We start from the raw sequence: 20,138 nt of genomic DNA, 5'->3' as shown, positions 1-20,138 counted from the left end.
AGTTAAATTGTTATTAATATTTGTTCAATACTTTGTTAATGAATGCCCAGTAGGTTTGGAGCAGAGCACATGAATATCACTGTAATGCTAGTTATTTTTCTCCTCTAATCAAACACAATTGGGCCTAATGGACTGGAACACAGCTGCAAACTCTCACTGCTGAGGGATGAGCATGAGTATTGGGTAGCAGGTGCAGGTGCAAGCAGGAACACAGGAAACAGAAGACCCCAGAGGGAAGACCGGTGCCACCTAGGGCAATGACAATGTTTCAAAGATGTCTGGACAGACAATGCTTGTCTAAAGCATTTGGCAAAGCTCTTCCATTTAATTAAGATAATGTGTGTGCTGTGGTTAAGGATCAGGTAATGAATCACCAAGCATGCGGAAAGACTTTTCATGTCTAAACGTCTGTTCAAAAAAGAGGTCCTCCTATTTTGCCCTTTTACGAAGTCTTGATTTTTTGGGGGGGGGGGGTGTACTAGAACAGGTTTTCATGCTTGATTATTAAAAAAAAAGTTTTTTTATTGCAGCACCTCGCTTCCCAGTCTATCTCAAACACTCTTTTTAGTTCCGGTTTCAATTAACCCCCTTCATCCGAAATATGAAATGTGCTCTGATTGATTAGCTGTCCTAGAGTGTTGTGATAGGTGAACCACTTAGAGTGTGTTCCAGAAATGCCACCGCCCTTACCATAACTGCAAGTTTCATCTGCTCAGGTGTATATATTAACGATGATGTCAATTTTGCCATACCAATTCGAGCCTGATCCAGGCCCAGCGAATGTTTATGAACAAGAGGATCGAGCAGGACGTTTGCAAGGATGGATTTTAAAGGACGTTTCAGAGTGGTAAGTTGCTAAGCATCGGTGAACAGTCTTACAAAAGCAAGAGCTTACAAAAGCGAGAGCCCCGAAGGTAAACACTACATCAACACTGTAATTCATGGCAGGCCAAGTAGTTGCAGATGCAACTTTGTAAAGAAAAACTACATGCCTATAGGGTCATTCCATGTCAACTCAACCAGAGCTCCCCGGCTCAAATGTTTTATTTAGTTAATATTTTTTCTGTAGAAAGACAAACATAAATAGTGATTAAAGCCAAAAGATTAAATGTTACAGGTGTATATTGACTGCATAATCAACCATTTTGTAAATCACAAAATGACAATTTTCACCTATGATTTGGAGCCAAATTAGAGCGGTGTAAAAATAACTTTAGAAAAATGGCAGCATCATTATTTTATTTTTACACAGAGATTGGTAGGTCTATTAGTAAAATATGTTAACTTTAGCAATCTTTGTTTTATTATATGCCAAAGGTGACGGTTCAAATCTGGCAAAAAGCACTTCTTGTGTAGTTTGCATGCTTGTAACTCAGGAAGTATTAAATATATCTTAATATCCTTTTAGATTCTGGTTCTTTACAAACTTTCATTTTGGTATCTTTATTTTAAAGGCCCTCGGCAGTTCAGTCCCAGAGATATGGACATGTTAATGTGGCTCCATGAGTAAATTGTACACATTTTCAATGGTCAAAAACCAAATGTGGGTCACTTTGCATACAGCTGATACTTTTTTTCTTTTAAAAAGGAATCTCTAAAAAACAAATAATGTTAAAAACTGTGAATTATTATTAATTATTTACTTTAATAAATCTGTTGGAATTAATTATTCAATGACTCAATCAACAATTTTTTTCATGTCACTCGTCAGGTCAACGGCAGCGGCAAATGCAGATCTCAATGTTCCGCTGTGATCATACTTAAAGGTTTAATAGACATCAAATCATTGTCATTTAAAAATAGGATTACATGGGTGTCTGAATTGAGATGTTCATGAAAACACTTTCAGTCCTGAATTCTAAAAAAAAGCTCTGTTTAGTAAAGCAATAGAGCAAAATGTGCTGAACACATGGGACAACATTCTGCATGAACCTCAGACAGAGATGTCATAAAGACCATTGAAGGGACAGTTCACCCTCAAAAAAGACAGGAATTCTGAACGCAGACAACCTCGTTCACAGTCTGATTCGTCTGAATTGCTTTACCACACTCAGATGACCACTAAGCCAAAGACAGCAGAAAAGTGTTTGGGAGGGAGAGGTGACACCGGGGCTCTTGAACCATGTGTGGTTGCCAGAATGAAGCGTTTCACATTCACGCTGGGTCATTAACTAAAACCATCTCAATACCAAAGTTCAAGCTCACATTCCAGCGGTCAGATAAGATCCAATGCATAGCATTTCCAAACATCCTATCAAATACAATTTTTGCCTTCTGATAACATACATTATTTATCTCCAAATGCATGCATTTTTTTCTGAAGCAGATGTTTTTATGAGGGTAACTAATTAATCTGCGCCCTTTTCTCTCATCCTCACACTCACCTCTCACTCTTTCTATGGGTCTATGGAATTGTCAATCAGCAGTCAATAAAGCTGACTTCATTACAGCCTTTGCATCTCATTCTACTCTTAATATCTTGGGCTTGACTGAGACCTGGATCCGTCCAGAAGACTCAGCAACCCCTGCTGCTCTCTCTAACAACTTCTCTTTCTCTCACACCCCTCGCCAGTCGGGGAGGGGTGGGGGTACTGGTCCTCTCATTTCTAACAATTGGAAATACTCAACTCTCTCTTCTCTATGCAATAACAACTCATTTGAATATCATGCTATTCAGAGGCGGCTCCAGACTGCCCTCAGCAGGGGGGCATTTATTTTCAATGGGTGGGCACTAGGTATGGGGACTTTTTTTTCGGATATCAGATATCCTATATTTATTATTGCTACTGCCTTTTCTGTTAGCTATTACCATGAAGTGATGCAACCCATACAATAAACACATAAACCATTACACATTGTTGCAAGACGTGCAACTCTTAAGAAATTTGATTAAATAAGGGTTAAATAGGCCTATACAAAAAAATTGCAAGACCGACTCTGACCACAGCTTTATTATATACAAAGCTAACGAACATGCACACCGTCTCTCACTGACAGGATATAGTACTGCTATCTCACTGGCGGAAGAGAGAAAAAAAAATGCTACACATCTTTATTCTGCTTTGCTCTAACATAAGCGTTTACAGTAGCCTACTATTAAAAAGCATCATGTAGTTACCTTCATCGTTAATCGACGTGGAAGGAGAAACTGTGGTTTTGAACCATTTTCTAATGTCCATTTTTGGAGCGTTTTCATCTGTTTGCTTTGTTTTGAATGCAGCCAGGAATCTCGCGCCAACTGAAAGTCATTTCATTCATGTATTAAACTTAACGTGCGTGATTGGGGGGGCGGCAGGGGGGTTTCCTCACAGCACTGACAGCACACACTGTGGTTTTATGTTGGCTTTATTATATTTTCAGCTAATGGGCAGTTTGTAGACATTTTTATTATTTCTCACTGAAATGTGAATTAAATTAAACTGATATTAGTTTGTAAATTATATCATAATTCAATTTGGGGGGGCATAAAATACATTTGGGGGGGCATTGCCCCCTAATGCCCCCCCATACCGCCGGCACTGATGCTATTACACTTACAACTCCCATTAAGATCCATATTGTAGTCATATATCGCCCCCCAGGTCAACTGGGAAGCTTTGTAGAGGAGCTGAATGTGCTGCTGTCCTCTTTCCCTGAGGATGGCATCCCACTTGTAGTCTTTGGTGATTTCAACATTCATCTAGAGAAGCCGTATACAACAGAATTCATCTCTCTCCTAGCGTCTTTCGATCTCAAACGGCTCATCACCACAGGTACTCACAAGTCAGGCAACCAACTGGACCTGGTTTACACACAAAACTGCATCACAGACAACATTTTGGTGAAACCTCTCCACGTTTCAGACCATTTCCTCATTACTTTCAATCTAAAACTCACTACCCATGCACCACCAACTCCCCTACCAGTTACTTTCCGACGAAACCTGCGCTCACTTTCTCTATCCCATCTTTCCTCTGCTGTGTCATCTTCCCTTCCCTCACCCTCGCATTTCTCATCTCTGGATGTGAATACTGCAACGGATACTTTATGCTCCATTCTAACCTCTTCTTTAGACAATATCTGCCCTCTCTCCTCTAGGCCAGCACGCGCTACTCCCTCTAACCCCTGGTTATCTGAGGTTCTTCGTGAACACCGGACCGAACTCAGGGCAGCGGAGAGGAAATGGCGCAAATGAAAAGACACATCTGACCTCAGTATGCATCAATCTCTGCTCTCTGCCTTTTCTGTTGATTTTCACGCCACAAAATCTTCATATTTCCACAACAAGATCAACAGCGCCTCTAACACATGTTCACTGTTCAAGACATTCAACTCTCTCCTCTGTCCACCTCCACCACCACCACCCACCTCCTCGCTAACTGCTGATGATTTTGCTAACTTCTTCACTAACAAAACTACAACTATCAGCAGTCAGTTCTCAGCTTCACACACACAGGAACCCAGACTAACCTCTCCCACAGCCAACAACCTTCTCTCCTCCTTCACTCCACTAACCGAGGAAGAAGTATCTAAACTTCTCCTCTCCAGTCATCCTACCACCTGCCCTCTAGATCCCATCCCCTCACACATTCTACAAGCCATCTCTCCCACACTTCTACCAGCTCTCACACACATTATCAACTCATCCCTCCACACTGGCATTTTCCCTACAGCATTTAAGCAGGCTCGGGTAACTCCACTGCTTAAAGAACCAACGTTAAACACATCACTTTTAGTGAATTACAGACCTGTCTCTCTCCTACCATTCATTGCGAAAACACTTGAACGAGTTGCTTTCAACCAAGTATCATCTTTCCTGTCTCTGAACAACCAGCTGGATGTCAACCAATCTGGCTTCAAGAAAGGGCATTCAACCGAGACCGCATTGCTGTCGGTCACAGTAGCCCTGCGGATCACAAAAGCTGCTTCCAAATCATCAGTTCTCATTCTCCTGAATCTGTCTGCTGCCTTCGACACTGTGAACCATCAGATCCTTCTGTCCACCCTCTCATCACTGGGCATCACTGGAACTTCCCTCCACTGGTTTGAGTCCTATCTCACGGGTAGGTCCTTCAGGGTCACATGGAGAGGTGAGGTATCCAAAGCACATCAACTGACCACAGGGGTTCCCCAGGGTTCAGTTCTTGGACCGCTCCTCTTCTCCATTTACACCACATCACTGGGACCCATCATACAGGCACATGGTTTCTCTTACCATTGCTATGCTGATGACACCCAGCTCTACCTCTCATTTCAACCAGATGATCCCACAGTAACTGCACGGATCTAAAGCTGTCTGGCGGATATCTCGGAATGGACCAAGGAACATCACCTGCAGCTCAACCTGGCAAAGACTGAGCTTCTCGTCCTCCCTGCCAATCCGTCTCTACAGCACGACTTCACTATCCAGCTAGATTCTTCCTTAATCACCCCGTCAAGGTCGGTCAGAAATCTTGGAGTAATCTTTGATGATCAGCTGACCTTCACAGACCACATTACAAAGACAGCTCGATCATGCAGGTTTGCTATGCACAACATCAGGAAGATCAGGCCTTTCCTAACTGAGCATGCAACACAACTTCTCGTCCAGGCCCTGGTCATTTCTAGGCATGATTACTGCAATGCTCTTCTGGCTGGACTTCCATCATGTGCAACTAAACCTCTACAAATGATCCAGAATGCTGCAGCTCGTCTTGTCTTCAGCGAGCCCAAAAGGGCCCACGTCACTCCTCTGTTCATCTCTCTGCACTGGCTACCACTTGCTGCTCGCATCAAGTTCAAGGTGTTGACACTTGCTTACAGATTGACCACAGGATCAGCTCCCTCCTACTTCCACTCACTACTACAAGTCTACATCCCTACCAGAAGCCTATGATCGGTGAGCGACGGCTCGTGGTACCATCACAGAGAGCCTCAAAATCACTCTCCAGAACATTCTCATTCACGGTACCATGCTGGTGGAATGATCTGCCCACCCTCATCCGGAATGCAGAATCCCTGACAGCATTCAAAAGACAACTGAAAACTCATCTCTTCCGTGAGAACTTAACATAAAAAAATAAATTAAATTTCCTTTAAATCCTCGCTTGTCTGGCTTATGCTACTCCGAGCAATGTCTGAACTTTGTATTTTGAGCACTCCTTGTGTTGTTTTTGCCTCTTCACGATGACTCGCTTGGTTTAGTCCTCAGTTGTAAGTCGCTTTGGATAAAATCGTCTGCTAAATGACTAAATGTAACTATCACTTCTACCAAACAGTGTTTATTGTAATAATAATAATAATAATAATAATAACAATAATAAAACATTTACATTTATGCATTTAGCCCTTTTATCCAAAGCGACTTACAATAGAGGAGCATAACCAATTGGTCACAGAGTCAACAATATTCTTAGTTTACAGGAAACAAGCTAAAGCAGAGGAGAAATACAGAGAAAAACAATTTTAATAGAAATTATTTTGTTTTATACAAAATATAGAACAAATTACGGGTGTAATGGTTCTAATTACTCAGCACATACTGAACCCTGACCCTAAAACCGTGATACAAATCGAACTGTTCAGAAAAAACTACTGACTACAGACTAGTCAAAGGAAAATAAAGAAAATAAGAACAATTAATCAAACTATAAGCAAATACATACAATTTATAGATAAAAATGAAATAATCGGTGCTTTTCAGGTTTTTGAGGTAGGTTTAACCGTTTTCAGGTATAGAAATTGAATAAAGTAATCAAATGTAAAATAAAACTGCATTTAATCTTCACTGCATAAATTAAATAAAAGATCAATCCTTAAAGTTACAAAAAGTTATTTAGTCAAGAGCAGAGAGTGCTTTCTTTGTCTTTTGTTGTTTGATTAACATTAAAAACAAAGACAGCAGCAGGTATATTAGGCTGCTGTCACTTTAAGACAATGTATGGATCCAAAAGTGATACCTGTACAAGTGTTGTCTTACGTTCACACATAACCGACTATATGTTTGCTAGGATACTCGCCAAGACAGGCAAGCTTTGGACATCATTTTGAGTGAATATGTCTGTTCAAGCGAAACACGACGAGGAGGAGAACTACATTTAGTTTTCACATGCTGTCTGAGGCGCATTTATTTCCAACAAACCATTTGAGATTTGAGATTAACCAGGGTGCAAGTGCGCGTCGAACCGTGGGTGGAGAACGATACGGCTCGCTTTTTTACAGAGAACCGTTACAATGCTAGAACAAATATAAAATTATAAATACACCATAAAATTACAGAGTTGGATTTCACAAACTAATTTCTTACCTATCTAAGTCCTGCACCAGTCTTCTCTCTGGGCTGTCAGATTGCCCTGTCATTTAGACCTCTTGTGAGGGCACATAGCTCTTGTTAAGATATAGTGGCAACCAGCAGATGTTTGCCACCTCCAGTGAGTGTCTATCAACACGCCACCATCTGTGGTGATTAGTGAGCATGGTGGTCTCAGACACTTTATTGTCTCCATGGCTATGATCCCCCTTGAAGCTCAGCTACCAGTTCCAACAAACCCCTAATGTCAAGAAAACTCTTAGAGATAAAACCTTTACAATTGATTGTTAAAAATAGATTTATTGCAACTGGACACGTCCTGTTAAAAACAGGTGGGCATATGAGCTCTCAATGCCTCAGGCCCATCTGCACACTCTGTCCTCTTCCAAAAACACACTGTAGTTATACATGATTCAAAATCAGCAATAATAATGTGGTCTTAAAACAGGGGAGTCATCGCTTGGCTCTGGCCAGGTGGTGTATCATTTACAGATAGCTTAAAAATCTTAAGTCATAAACGTGAAAGAGTGCTTAGCAGGATAAGCTGAATTTGGCTACTTTAACTTAAAGCAATCAAGCTAATAAATATTAATTTCAATGATTATTTATTACGGTTTATTTTTTTATTTTATGTATTTTCTTTCCTTGTTTGATTTATTTTGTTCTGTACATGCTGTAGCATTTCAATTTGGGAAAGGCACATTAAAAATAAAATGTATTATTATTATTATTTAACTCACCATTTCACATTAAGGTTTGGTCATATGATGATTCAAAGTGTTTTAGACCATTTATTCTTGTCATGGAAGTGCAGGACATAATGAGCACAGGAAGAGTCTGTACGTACGCAGCTTGTATGTGTAAAAGAGATCCAACTAATTACTGCATTTAAAGCTGCATTTAAATATTTTAAAAAATGTTTCACAGTACTAAAATAAACTACTATATTTAATGTTGAATATAATATATAATAATGTAATGGGGGCATATTTGTGGGTCCTGATAATTCCAAATGTCTGATCTTACCATTAAAAAAGGGCATACATTATCGGTGGCATGGTGCAAGTATGTGTCTAACATAATTCTGTATTTTTAGCTTCAGAATAATGTATTTTTTCTTTCTGGTGTAACCATTGCCAACTGCATTGGGGACCAGGAACAAGTCCAAGCCTACTCAAGTCCAACCCCAAGTCCATAACAAATTTTGCGTTTTAATAGTATTTTAACAGTACATTCTTTGTTAACTTGTTACCATACTGTTTGCCTTAGAAGTAATAATAATAATAAAACCCTCTTCTTTATTTTGGCTTAAAGTATCGCGAGAGTATTGTACCGTGAGAATCGTATTGAATCATGACATGAGTGTATCATTACACCCCTAACAGTGGATGAAGAGCAATCATCACATACAGTATCACTATACAGCAAATACACTAAAAACTGACAATATAAACCCCAATGGTCACGAACAGATGTTAAAATCAATAAGGGTTGTGTGACCTCTTAATGGATAGGAAAGGATTATTTGGGAAGGACAACTTGCAAACCCTGTCAAAGTCTCATTTTACAAAAGGTCTACCACAATAACCCCAAGCAGATGGCCTGACTTGGAGATTAAAATCAAATTATGGAGTTTTTTTTACAAAGTCCTCGCTTAAAGAAAAACCTCACAGTCTTTGAGTAGGACCTAATTAAAAGAGACCTTAATCCAAGCCTCTCATCCACTTACTGTACACTATGACCATGGTCTCCAGTCCTGCTCTAGGAGGGCCAATGTACTGAAGAGTTTAGCTCCAACTTCTCTGGAAGTTTCTAAGGTTGTATATAAAATCGCTCCCTATACTACTCCACTATATAGTCCACTAAATAAGGGTGTCCAGTCTGTCTTCTGGAAGGCCAATGTCCTAAAGAGTTTAGCTCCAATATGCTACAGCACACTTGCCTGGAAGTTCCACTAATACAGTCCACTGAATTAGCGAATGAAAACCAGTGCGCCAATTCGGACATTGAGTGTACCAGAATAACTTTGCAGGGTAGTGCAAAAGTGCTAGTGCATGGGCATTCTAGCGGCTAGCCATTAAGTGTACATTGATTGTACACTTGATATTTAGATGCATTATGGGATTGAATGAGAGCACTCGATAATATCCACCATGGTTTTGGATACCGATATAGTTGTGTCCCAAATTACAATCTATACACTATGTACACTATGTGCTTCTGCACTATGTACTATGCACTTATACACTATGTACTTAACACTTTATTTAAACTTTATAAGGTTAGATTGTCATTCAACATCAGAGTCTGAATGGCCCTCCCGCTCCACTATGTAATTACAGCTGCAACAGTTGAGTGCAAGAAGTGTCCAACATTCCACACTTGATTTTTTCAGTTAATTAAGTGCATCATTCGGGTATTTAAAGTGCACTTTTTTGGGGGGAATTTTCAGTGTGAATACACTACTCACTTTTTATACTACAAAACGGCATAGAATAGTGCATAAGTACACAAATTGGAACACACCACTTCATTAGTTTGTTCAGGTGTGTATAACAGAGTTATAACCTTTAGTCCACAAGTTAAAAGTCTGGCTATAAGACACTAGGCTCTTCATAATATTTCTGAAAATGATAAAACAAGCACAGACTTGACAAAAACTTACCCAAAAGCTTGACAGCAGTTTGAGCGCAGGGGCTCTGGGCCATTTCACTACTTCCACTGCCCTGCCTGACTGCTCTGTTTACAGAGATGATGAGGTGATGATCATAAATATAGTCTAACTTGTGCTGTTAACAGAACCGGTTACGGCCCATTGTCCCAGGACGCCTGAATGTACGAGCCCGGGAGAACTGTAAACCCAGAGCCATCTAAAAGGTCCGCTTCTCAGGCATGACAGGAAAAGCAGCTGCCCTGGAATGAGCTCAGAGCCTGGCTTCAGATCAGAGGAGCATCGACCCTGACTTCACTGTAACAGTGCTAAGACTAAAACATATGAATATGGAAGGAATTAAGACTGAAGCAGAACTCACATACCACAGAAAATATTTACTTAAAGCAGATCAGATGAACATGATGATCCCAGAAACAGAAGAGAGATCAATTTAGAAACACAAGGAGAGCAAACTATGAACATGCAGGCGAAAGTATCAAAAGATCATAAAGGAAAAAAAAAATATTGGGAAAGAAAATACAGCTGTACACAGCTGTTTATTTGAACTTTCTTTTCCAGGGGGGAGAGTGTATAGAATGAGTAGGAAAAGCGTATTGGAACAGCCATTCCATTCTCAATGACTCTTGTTTTGAGAGTTAGATCAGGCTATGATGTTTTTCAGAGGGCAAGTGTGCATCTGCCGATCAAACAAAGCAGACTGCTTTGTTTTGATTTGGCAGTCTGGTCAGGCGGCTAGCAGCCCACTAGAGAGACAGATGGTCATTAGCTGGAGCAGGACAGGACAGTGAGCTGGAGTAGCCCCTCCCCCGGCAGCAGGGCTGGACAACATGTCTCAGGGGTCGAGTAGATGGAGTACACTGTTTATGCACAACTACTCTGCAAAAGCACCTCTGCAAACATGACACCGCTGGGGGACTTTCACATTATTATTGATAAAAGTGCTTTATAAAATCTGCATGGCTTTTCCAACTCTGTGTATTCATGTCTGAACCGATTTTCTCAAGTTTGCGCTCTGCTGACCAGAAAGCCTAGAAGAAACGAGAAACTGGGCCCTATCATACACCCGGCACAATGCGGCGCCAGGTGCAGTGTTTTTTGCTAGTTTCAGCCCGACGCAGTTATGATTTTCACGTTCTGCACCACGTTGTTTAAATAGTAAATGTATTTTCGCCCATTTGTGCACCCATAAGCGTGCTGGTCTAAAAAACGAGTTGTGTTTGGGCGCATTATTGGCACGTTGCTATTTTGAGGCAACTGAAACAGACTGCCCATTGACTTTAGACCAGGTTTTTGTTGGTCAATGGCGCAGTCTATTTCAGTTGCCTCAAAAAAGCAACGCGCCAATAATGCGCCCGAACACAACTTGTTTTCAGACTAGCACGCTTATTATGGGCACGCAATAATTATTTTTTTGTTATTTAAAGAGCGCGTTAGTAATGTGCGCCTTTAGGCGGGTCCACAACGCGCATACACTTTGTCCCGTAGATGGTCTGCTTGCCCACTTTAACCTCGCACACGAGCAGATCCGTTTCCTCTCTGGTGAAGCAATCAGTTTTTCCGCTTGCAAATTCCACCATGTAAATAGCGAATTCACCATGGCGAGAGCGCAACAGGCTTTTAAAGGGAATGTGAGATGAGACTTGGATTGGTTTATTGCACGTTACGCCATAAACACACCAATTACTCATTAAGAATATAGGGACAACCCTTTTAGACCATGCGCGCCGACCATTTTTCCCGTCGTTAAACTAGCAAAAGTGGATTCGGACGCCCTAAGTGCACGTGCACAATGCGCTTTAAACCATGCTGTTTGGAAAATGGATGGAAAAATAATATTAAATATAAACAATAAAATAAAATAAATTTGCAAACATCAGTCAATAATCAATATGGTGCTGACATACTGTCTATCCCCAATTGTGTGTAATCTTGCGACACAGAGATCAATGGATGAGAAGGATTCTAAACTCACATGTGTGGACTGAGCTCATAGAAGTTCCTGTTGCGATACTCCTCCACCTTTTCTGCTGTGTAGATGGGCAGGGACTTGTAGGGGTTCATTGAGATCACCACACTGCCAATGTATGTCTGTAAAGGAAAGTGAAAGAAGCAGTGAACCACTAATCAACAAACAAGAAGAATCAAGCATGAGAATTTGTGAAAATACCTAAAATGAGTAGAGACAACATAACCAGTCATATATTCAATATACAGTATATAAACTAATTTCGGTACCCGAGTGTTGTCACTGCACACTGTTTATGCATGGGTCAAGCCAGTCGTAATGAAAAAAACGGTGCCTATTATGCAAATTATGGTAATAGTGAATTTGTACTGTTATTGTGACAACCCTAAAAGTTCACTGTATTTATACTTGTCAAATCTAGTTCATCCCCTGCTGAGAGACAGACATCAGCAAGCGCATTTGCTGGCTCATTCTGTTGTAGGAACAGAGGCGGCAGCAGTGTAGGGGAGTAACGCTACAATATGCCTCCGTCTGCATGATCCAGATGGGAATTCCTGGGTATTGTTCAGACAGGCGGGGGGCCCGCAAGCAACTGAACAAGAGAACACAAACAAAAATGTTCGGAATCCCAGGAAGCATCAACATCACAGGGTGGTCAAAAGTGGCCAGTATGGACAACTGTGTCTGAAGTAGTCTATTTCAGAAGACTTATACAAACATTGAATAATTTATTCCAGCTTCTCTTTCTTTAAGTCTTTCTTTCCGTATACACTACAAATGATTTTCAACTTATCACGTTTAAAGCAAATCTCAAATGTCTGAGGAGCCTCAGAACAATGTCTATTTCTTGCTGCCGTCTTCAACCTTTCATTACAGTGAGTGTTGCATAAGGCTTGCAGCTGGAGGATCAGACCTCTCCCATGGCAACACAGCCTATTGTCAAGGTGTTCACAAGAGGCATAATGAATGCCTAAGATATATGTGAAAGTTGAAGAGAAAAAAAATTCAACAAAGTACCAGACATCCCTCAAGGCATACACTAACCATCAAAAAAAAGTTTGGACCCATTGGGACAATTCCAACAACTGAATTTATCTTAAAAGCTTTTTGAACTAAATTCCTAAAATGACATTTGTTGACATAATTTGTGCCCATGTATTTTTTTTGCAAAACAAAATGAATAGTTTACATTGAAATATAAAAATAAAAAGTACATTAATAAGTAATCTAATTTCCAGTTGTTTATTTAGTTAACTACATAGAAGGAAAACCAGTTAACAAATGGTCTGACAATACTCAATTGTCATTTATCAACCATGACACAGAGAGGGAATGTAGACAGAAATTGGCAACTTTGAGGAAATAACTAAATTCCCATACATTAATTTATGTTATTTCATAGTTTTGATGACATGGAACTTAGTACAAAAAAAACAAACATTCTTCAGTATTATTAACTTCAGAGCGATTCTTCTTTTCACTCAAACAGGAGAGTACTGACATCTCTCATTTCTATGAGGAATATGATAGCATCCTCCCATTCCCAGATGTATTTAATCACTGTCAACAATGGTGACACCGGGGACACTAGAGATGAGACTACTATCGGTGCATTAGAACAGGAGTAGGCCAGTCTAAATGCATCTAAATGAGACCTGGTGCACCTACATTTTGGCAGAACGAGCAACTGTGGATTAATTAAGAAACATCACTAAAAGACTGAGCTACACAACCACATATGTTTTCCTTAACACTAAATGTGCAAATACACACATTCCCATTAATACATTTGTTATTTCTTGCAGCCAATTATACCGAGCAAAGTTTAATGATATCAATAAATACAAGGACCTTTGTTTCATAATTCCGCTCTTATTGCCTGCTGTATCTAAAACTGGACCCATCATAGCCTCGTTTTACAGGGCATTGATTAGATAAGGAGATAACTCTTTGTTAAGTTAGTATTGGTGAAATGTAAGTGATATGATGGACAGTGATGTAAGCTTCTTGGCATATATACATGATACTGAGAGTGGAGACACTCCTAGAAACTTCATGAACCGTACAATATAAGCTTAAAGGGTTAGTTCACCCAAAAAAGAAAATTCGGTCATACTCACCCCTCATGTCGTTCCAAACCCGTAAGACTTTCGTTCATCTTCGGAACACAAATGAAGATCTTTTTAATGAAATCTAAGAGCTTTTGGTCCCTCCATTGACAGCTACACAACTGACACTTCAACGCTTAAAGTTCTTAAAGAGATCTAAAAGCTAATCCATATGAATTGAGCGGTTTAGTCCCAAATATTCTGAAGAGACATGATCGCTTTTTATGATGAACAGATTGAATTTAGGCTTTTATTCACATATAATTAATTCATTCATTAACTCACACATCAGTTGTGGTAAACGGAAGCTCAAGCATGTTCGCTTGACGTGTGAGAACCAATGAGGTTCATTCTCATGTTACGCAGCACGTTAGAGCTTCAGCAAGAGGTTTGTTCTTGCGTATCAAGCTGGTTTAGTTAAGCTTTGGTTTATATTCGCTGACCACTGTTTATATGCGAATAAAAGTTCAATCTAAATTAAATCTGTTCATCATATAAAGCGGTCGAGTCTCTTCAGAAAATTTGGAAACTGCTCAATCTAAAAACTGCTCAATTCATATGGATTAGTTTTCTGATCTCTTCATGAACTTTTTGAAGAGGTAGTTGCGTAGCGGTCTATGGAGGGTCAGAAAGCTCTCATTTCTTCAAAAAGATCTTAATTTGTGTTCCGAAGATGAATGGAAGTCTCACGGGTTTGGAAAAGACTTAAGGGTGAGTAATTAATGACAGAATTTTCATTTTTGGGTGAACTATCCCTTTAAAGGGAAAAATTCACCCATTTATTCATTAGTAAATTTACCCACCTTCATGTCATTCCAAATTTGTAAGCTGTTATTTTGTACTGATGAACACAAAAGGAGAGGTTTTAAAGGGGTCATATAATGGTACATGCACTTTTACAAGTTGATTGTACTGAAATGTGTGTTGGCAGTGCCTGTACACAACCATCATATAATGATAAAAATCCATCCAGTGTTTTTGTTTTAATCTCCTTATGTTTTCCCCTGCCTCAAATTGAGCCGTTCGTTTTTGTGACGTCAATAAAACGGACGCCCCTCCCGCGATTGTTGATTGACAGCAGTGATTCAACACAGACCCGCCCTCGCTCGTCCTGTCAATCATAGTCCGCGCGGATCGGCGCGGTCATTGTTGATATGCTGGAGCACTGTCTATGAGCAGAATGGCGTCTAAGCGATTGTGGTGTTCTGTTCTTGGGTGCAATAACGAACACAGCAGTCATTTTAATGTTCCTAAATCCGAACCGCTGAAGACGCAGTGGCTGAGTTTGTTTTCGAAGGGAATATTCCCCACGAGCAACGTCAATGCTCTCATGTTTGCCGAATCATTTCTCAGTGGACTGCTTTATAAACGAGGATCAGTGTAAAGCTGGTTTTGCTGAGAAGCTGCACCTGAATAAAGGATCGGAACCTATTCGTGTTCCTGCTGAACCTTCAGAAGAACTAAAGTGAGTGTAACGTTTTATTAATCTTTATATTAATATTTATATTAATCTTTGCAAATCGCCAGCTGCACGCTTCACGATGAATGCGTCGGTTTACACTCAGGGTACATTACAGCATGTTTTCTATGTACAACGTTCTCAATATAATTCATAATCCCACGTTTATAATGAACAACGCGTTATGGTTATTGTGTTATTGTGTTACAAACGGTGTATGCGCAGAACAGAGAGGCGGGGTGAGCAAAGCTCATTATCATTTAAAGTCATATGCACTGAAACGGCGTGCTGAAAACAGAGCTGTTTTTGACCAGGTAAAATAAGTGTTTTCTTACAATACTAATGAGAATTTTTAATTAAAGTATATTACAAACTTTTAATTTAGACCCTAAAGAATCATATTAGCTTGTACAAAAATGGCATTATATGACCCCTTTAATGAATCTTTACCTAGTTCTTTTCCATACAACGAGTTCATAACAAACTGAAATAGTGCACAAGTTGTATGAGACACTTTTATGACACTGTTTTGTCCTTTCTTGAGCTCAGTGCTAACAAGAAAAATAAGTTGCACAAAGAACAAATATATTGTAGTCAAAATAATTTTGTTCTGGTCAGAACCTTTCTGTGTGATTTGCGGATTAAATACAAGGCTAGAGGTTGTATTACAGACGTGCAAATGGACATTGAGGGTCGTGGGTAGTTAAACTCTCAATTACAGACTAATCCCACTCATCAACTGTTTGTGACTAACTATACAAGTAGTCTTTTATTACTGGAGAGATAATAGCTCTGCAAAATATAAGCAAGCCTTTATAAGGGTTCATTTTAATGGTACCACACAAAATGCAAACATGCCATTCAGCTGGATCATTTAATCTTGATATTTCCTGGTACTGAAAGCAATTTTTTATGAGGTGTGGTGACTAATGCAGCAATTCATTTGGAACATTTTTCATTGATTTTATTGCCCTACATAAAGATAAATCTTACAAAATCTTCCAAGAACATGTTCGGAGCTTTACAGCTCATGTCTTGGATAGCTTGGGCATGGACACCTGTTTGTTTTTGATTATCATCTCAATCGTGGTGATGCTCATGTGACATTGCAGTTCTAAGTCATCATGAAAGTTTTTTTATTTGCATGTGTTTTAAAGCCATATCAGATTAAACGTCTGATATATTTTTTTCTGAGCACTCTTTTGCATCTTATTGAGCTTAAACTGTCAAACACACACAAGGTTGTCAAAAAACACTTCTCAAACACAGTCGGTTATGTCTGTGAATAGGCCTGTCATGATAACAAATTTTACTGGACGACAAATTGTCCAAGAAATTATTGCGATAAACGATAATATTGTCGTTCTGAGACCATTTACATCTAAAATAATGATAATGGCATAATAATGCAGGTACACCTTTTCAAAGATCAATAAACTTTTATTTCTAAAGACTATTTAACACAGAAAATGGAAAACATTTTAAATATCCACAATGAATGAACAAAACAACCAAAAACAATAAAAGCAATGGACTTTTAGCAAAAAAATGCACTTGAATAAATACCAAAAACATAAATAAAATGGATGTAAACAAAACCCGACCCTACCCTATGATAAATTATTTGTTATTAAAGCACAAACCACTGTTAATTTAACATATAAGCAAGCTGCTACTGCGTGCATGGTTTGGCATGACTGAATGCACGCAAAGTGCGCTCCCTTAATAATTCCTAAAAAGCTGAGTTCATCGCGATCTCACACATCTCTGTTATAATCAATGAAGCTGACTGCACAATGAATCTTTCATAATATCCACACTATGTTTGTTATAGTTAGAGGATTTGCCAGCATACAGAATTCAGCACTGAACAAAAAGTCTGTTTTGAGCGGTGAGGGAGTCTATCTTAAATGCTTCTGATTGGCCATTGCGTTCAAGAAATCAACACATATGTCTGTGATTGGCTACAATCCAGAAACTCTGGCATGTAAATCGTTTCTATTTTGTTTTAGTTGTTCTTGTTGCTTTTCTGCAACATATGAATAAAAATCTATTAGTTTTTTATGTTTTATTCATAGATATTTCTAGTTTGCGGGAGTCCCGCGAATCGTTTTATTCTCCCGCAACCCGCACACACAGAGTGAGTGCATTACCGCCCGTGCCCGTGCTCGCACTCGGCCATCAGATCTAGTGCCGCACTCTATTGCATTGGGAGTGCACGTCTCTATATCAAGGGCCCGGCCCGCCCCGAGGATAGTGTCGGGGTCGGGTCAAGTTCGGGCAGAGAATAAGCTCTAGTTCACTCCTCCTACGCTAAGGAACCGAGAGTTGTCATCCAGTCTCTTTGGTAGAGAGAGAGAGAGAGAGAGAGAGAGAGAGAGAGAGAGAGAGAGAGAGAGAGAGAGAGAGAGAGAGAGAGAGAGAGAGAGAGAGAGAGAGAGAGAGAGAGAGAGAGAGAGAGAGAGAGAGAGAGAGAGAGAGAAGCATGCAAATGGATATTATCGCGGCCGGAAAAATTATCGAGCGATTAATTGATTTATTGGCTATCGCGACAGGCCTATCTGTGAACGTAAACAGCTGGGAAAGAAATCGCAAGTGTATATGATATTGGTGTATTAAAGTGACAGCAGTTTAATGTACAGTACCTGTTGCTGTCTATGCTGTTAATGTGAATCAAACAACATGCGAGGAGATAAACGAGTAGCCTACAGCTCACTCAGGGGAGGAGCTAAGCTAATAGGGCAAACTCACGTCACAATGGAGTGCATTCCTAAACAACTCATTTTGAGACACTGTTTCTGATTTATGGAGAAAATAACAAATGGATTGGATGGATTTTTGCCATTATATGGTGGTTGCGTACACACACTGAGGACACAATTATGTTAAAAAAACAGTAAATTTATCATAAAAGGTTCCCTTTAAGAATGAAGTGTGTAAGTTATGCTAAAAAAATATTGACTGTTTTCAAACAGGTTTCCTTAACACTCACAGTATCTGCCACTGGTCGAACAAGAAATAGCCAATTGACTTGAGCCAATACAGAGCAATGCTTTAATAGTGAAACAGAGCTTGATCGTGCCCTAGTAGAAAATCCTCAATTCTTCTTGATATCCATTCACATTGCATAGTCTGATTCATTAAACAACCATTTACTTATTTATATTAAATATTACATTTCCCTACCTGAATACTACTCTTAGACCTAACTATTTCTAACTGTTCTATAGTAATTTAAACTATGTTTTAATTTATGTATTCTTCTTTTTACTGTCTGTTCATTTGTCTTTAATAATGTTTGAACTTTATTAGTAAGGAGTTTTTGCTGTGGCATCAAAGTACTTAAAGTAATAAATGGCAAAGTTATATTAGTCCCAAAACTTTTCTACTTTCGATATTAAATAAAAAAAACGACTGAACAAATGATACACGGATTCATTACTTACATAGATCTCGTTGTGATCGAACCGTTTCTTTAGATTCTCAATGAAGGTGTCTTCTGACAGGGGCTCAAGGAGGACCATATCGCCCACCCCTATCATATTGTCGAGAAGTGATGTCTTCACCTCCATTTTGGACAGCACCCCCTAGAGAGAAAGTTAGACAATTATATATCAGAAAACTGTAGGCATTGACTTATACGTTACCTCCATTGATTATATTATTTCAAAATACATTAAAAATACAATTTATACTGACAAATGGCTTGAATACAACTCTTCAATGATAAACGTTATACATTTTTGATAAAACATTTATTTTGATATTTTTGTGGATATTATTAACTAAAATCCAAACCATTCATTTAATTTATAATGAAATAAAAACAATGCACATAAACACAATGCACATAAAAAATTCTCATTTCTTTTTAAAGAACTAAAATAACACACACACTAAAGGCAACATTTATGAAAACATAAAAAATAAAAATAAAAAACATTAAAACTTTACCTAAAATTTAAATTAAAACGAAAATATGAAAATATGAAAACAAAAAATAAAATAGATCAATTGTTTTAAAATAATGTTGCGGACTGGAGAATTAATCTAAAAATATAATTGTGGTATAACCAACTTTGTAATGAGGAGCCAACGAGCCAGATAAAGTAAATGAAAAAAAATAATAATAATTTGCCAATCTTATTGCCATTTTTTTAGTTTTTTTTACCAATTGACGTTTTTGAATTCTGTAAAATTACTTGTTACACCACTAAATAGTGTAAAGGATAAAACCATGTGAAAACAACATGAATACCAAGACCATTTTTAAAAAAAAATTGGCAAATGCATTTTCAATTGAGTTTAAGACTTTATCCACTTTTTGGACACTATTGTTAGTCACTGACCCATCTAACCTAGCATTCTACACCCGGTCCTTCCACGGTGCGTTAATGCTGATGTCTGTTCTTATTTATATAACGTCACCATTAGCTTCTTGCACTTCTAAACTAAAATAATGCTAATAAATTCTGTATTTGCAAAGCAGTACTTGACTGAACTGGCATGTTCAGTTCTGTTCAGGACACTATGGACACAAGATATCCCACGGGGAATTATGTAACAAAAAAACCTTGTCCCAGCTGATGACCCATAGATACTCCCAAGATGTTTAAGGAGTAGAGTAATCAAAATTTTGCCACTTTCTCACTAAACAAAGTGAA

At 38.9% G+C, this 20,138-nt stretch overlaps 1 protein-coding gene across 4 annotated transcripts in view; it reads right to left on the bottom strand.

Moving 5' to 3' along the window:
* The window catches only part of myo1b (myosin IB), a 108,842-nt gene that overhangs the window by 76,972 nt on the left and 11,732 nt on the right, over nucleotides 1-20,138 (bottom strand). For all 4 annotated transcript variants that reach the window (XM_056252222.1, XM_056252223.1, XM_056252224.1 and 1 more), the window contains exons 2-3: nucleotides 18,921-19,061; nucleotides 11,914-12,029 (exon numbers count right to left, since the gene is read on the bottom strand). In XM_056252222.1, the coding sequence (XP_056108197.1) occupies nucleotides 11,914-12,029; nucleotides 18,921-19,046 (242 nt within the window). In that variant the 5' untranslated portion in view covers nucleotides 19,047-19,061. The remainder of the gene's footprint in view (nucleotides 1-11,913; nucleotides 12,030-18,920; nucleotides 19,062-20,138) is intronic.

The sequence above is a fragment of the Rhinichthys klamathensis genome, unplaced genomic scaffold (assembly GCF_029890125.1).
Source record: "Rhinichthys klamathensis goyatoka isolate OS25496 unplaced genomic scaffold, OSU_Roscu_1.1 h1tg000093l_1, whole genome shotgun sequence".
Classification (NCBI taxonomy): Eukaryota; Metazoa; Chordata; class Actinopteri; order Cypriniformes; family Leuciscidae; genus Rhinichthys; species Rhinichthys klamathensis.
The sequence above is the reverse complement of the archived record's forward strand: the minus strand, read 5'-3'. Positions and strand labels throughout refer to the sequence as shown.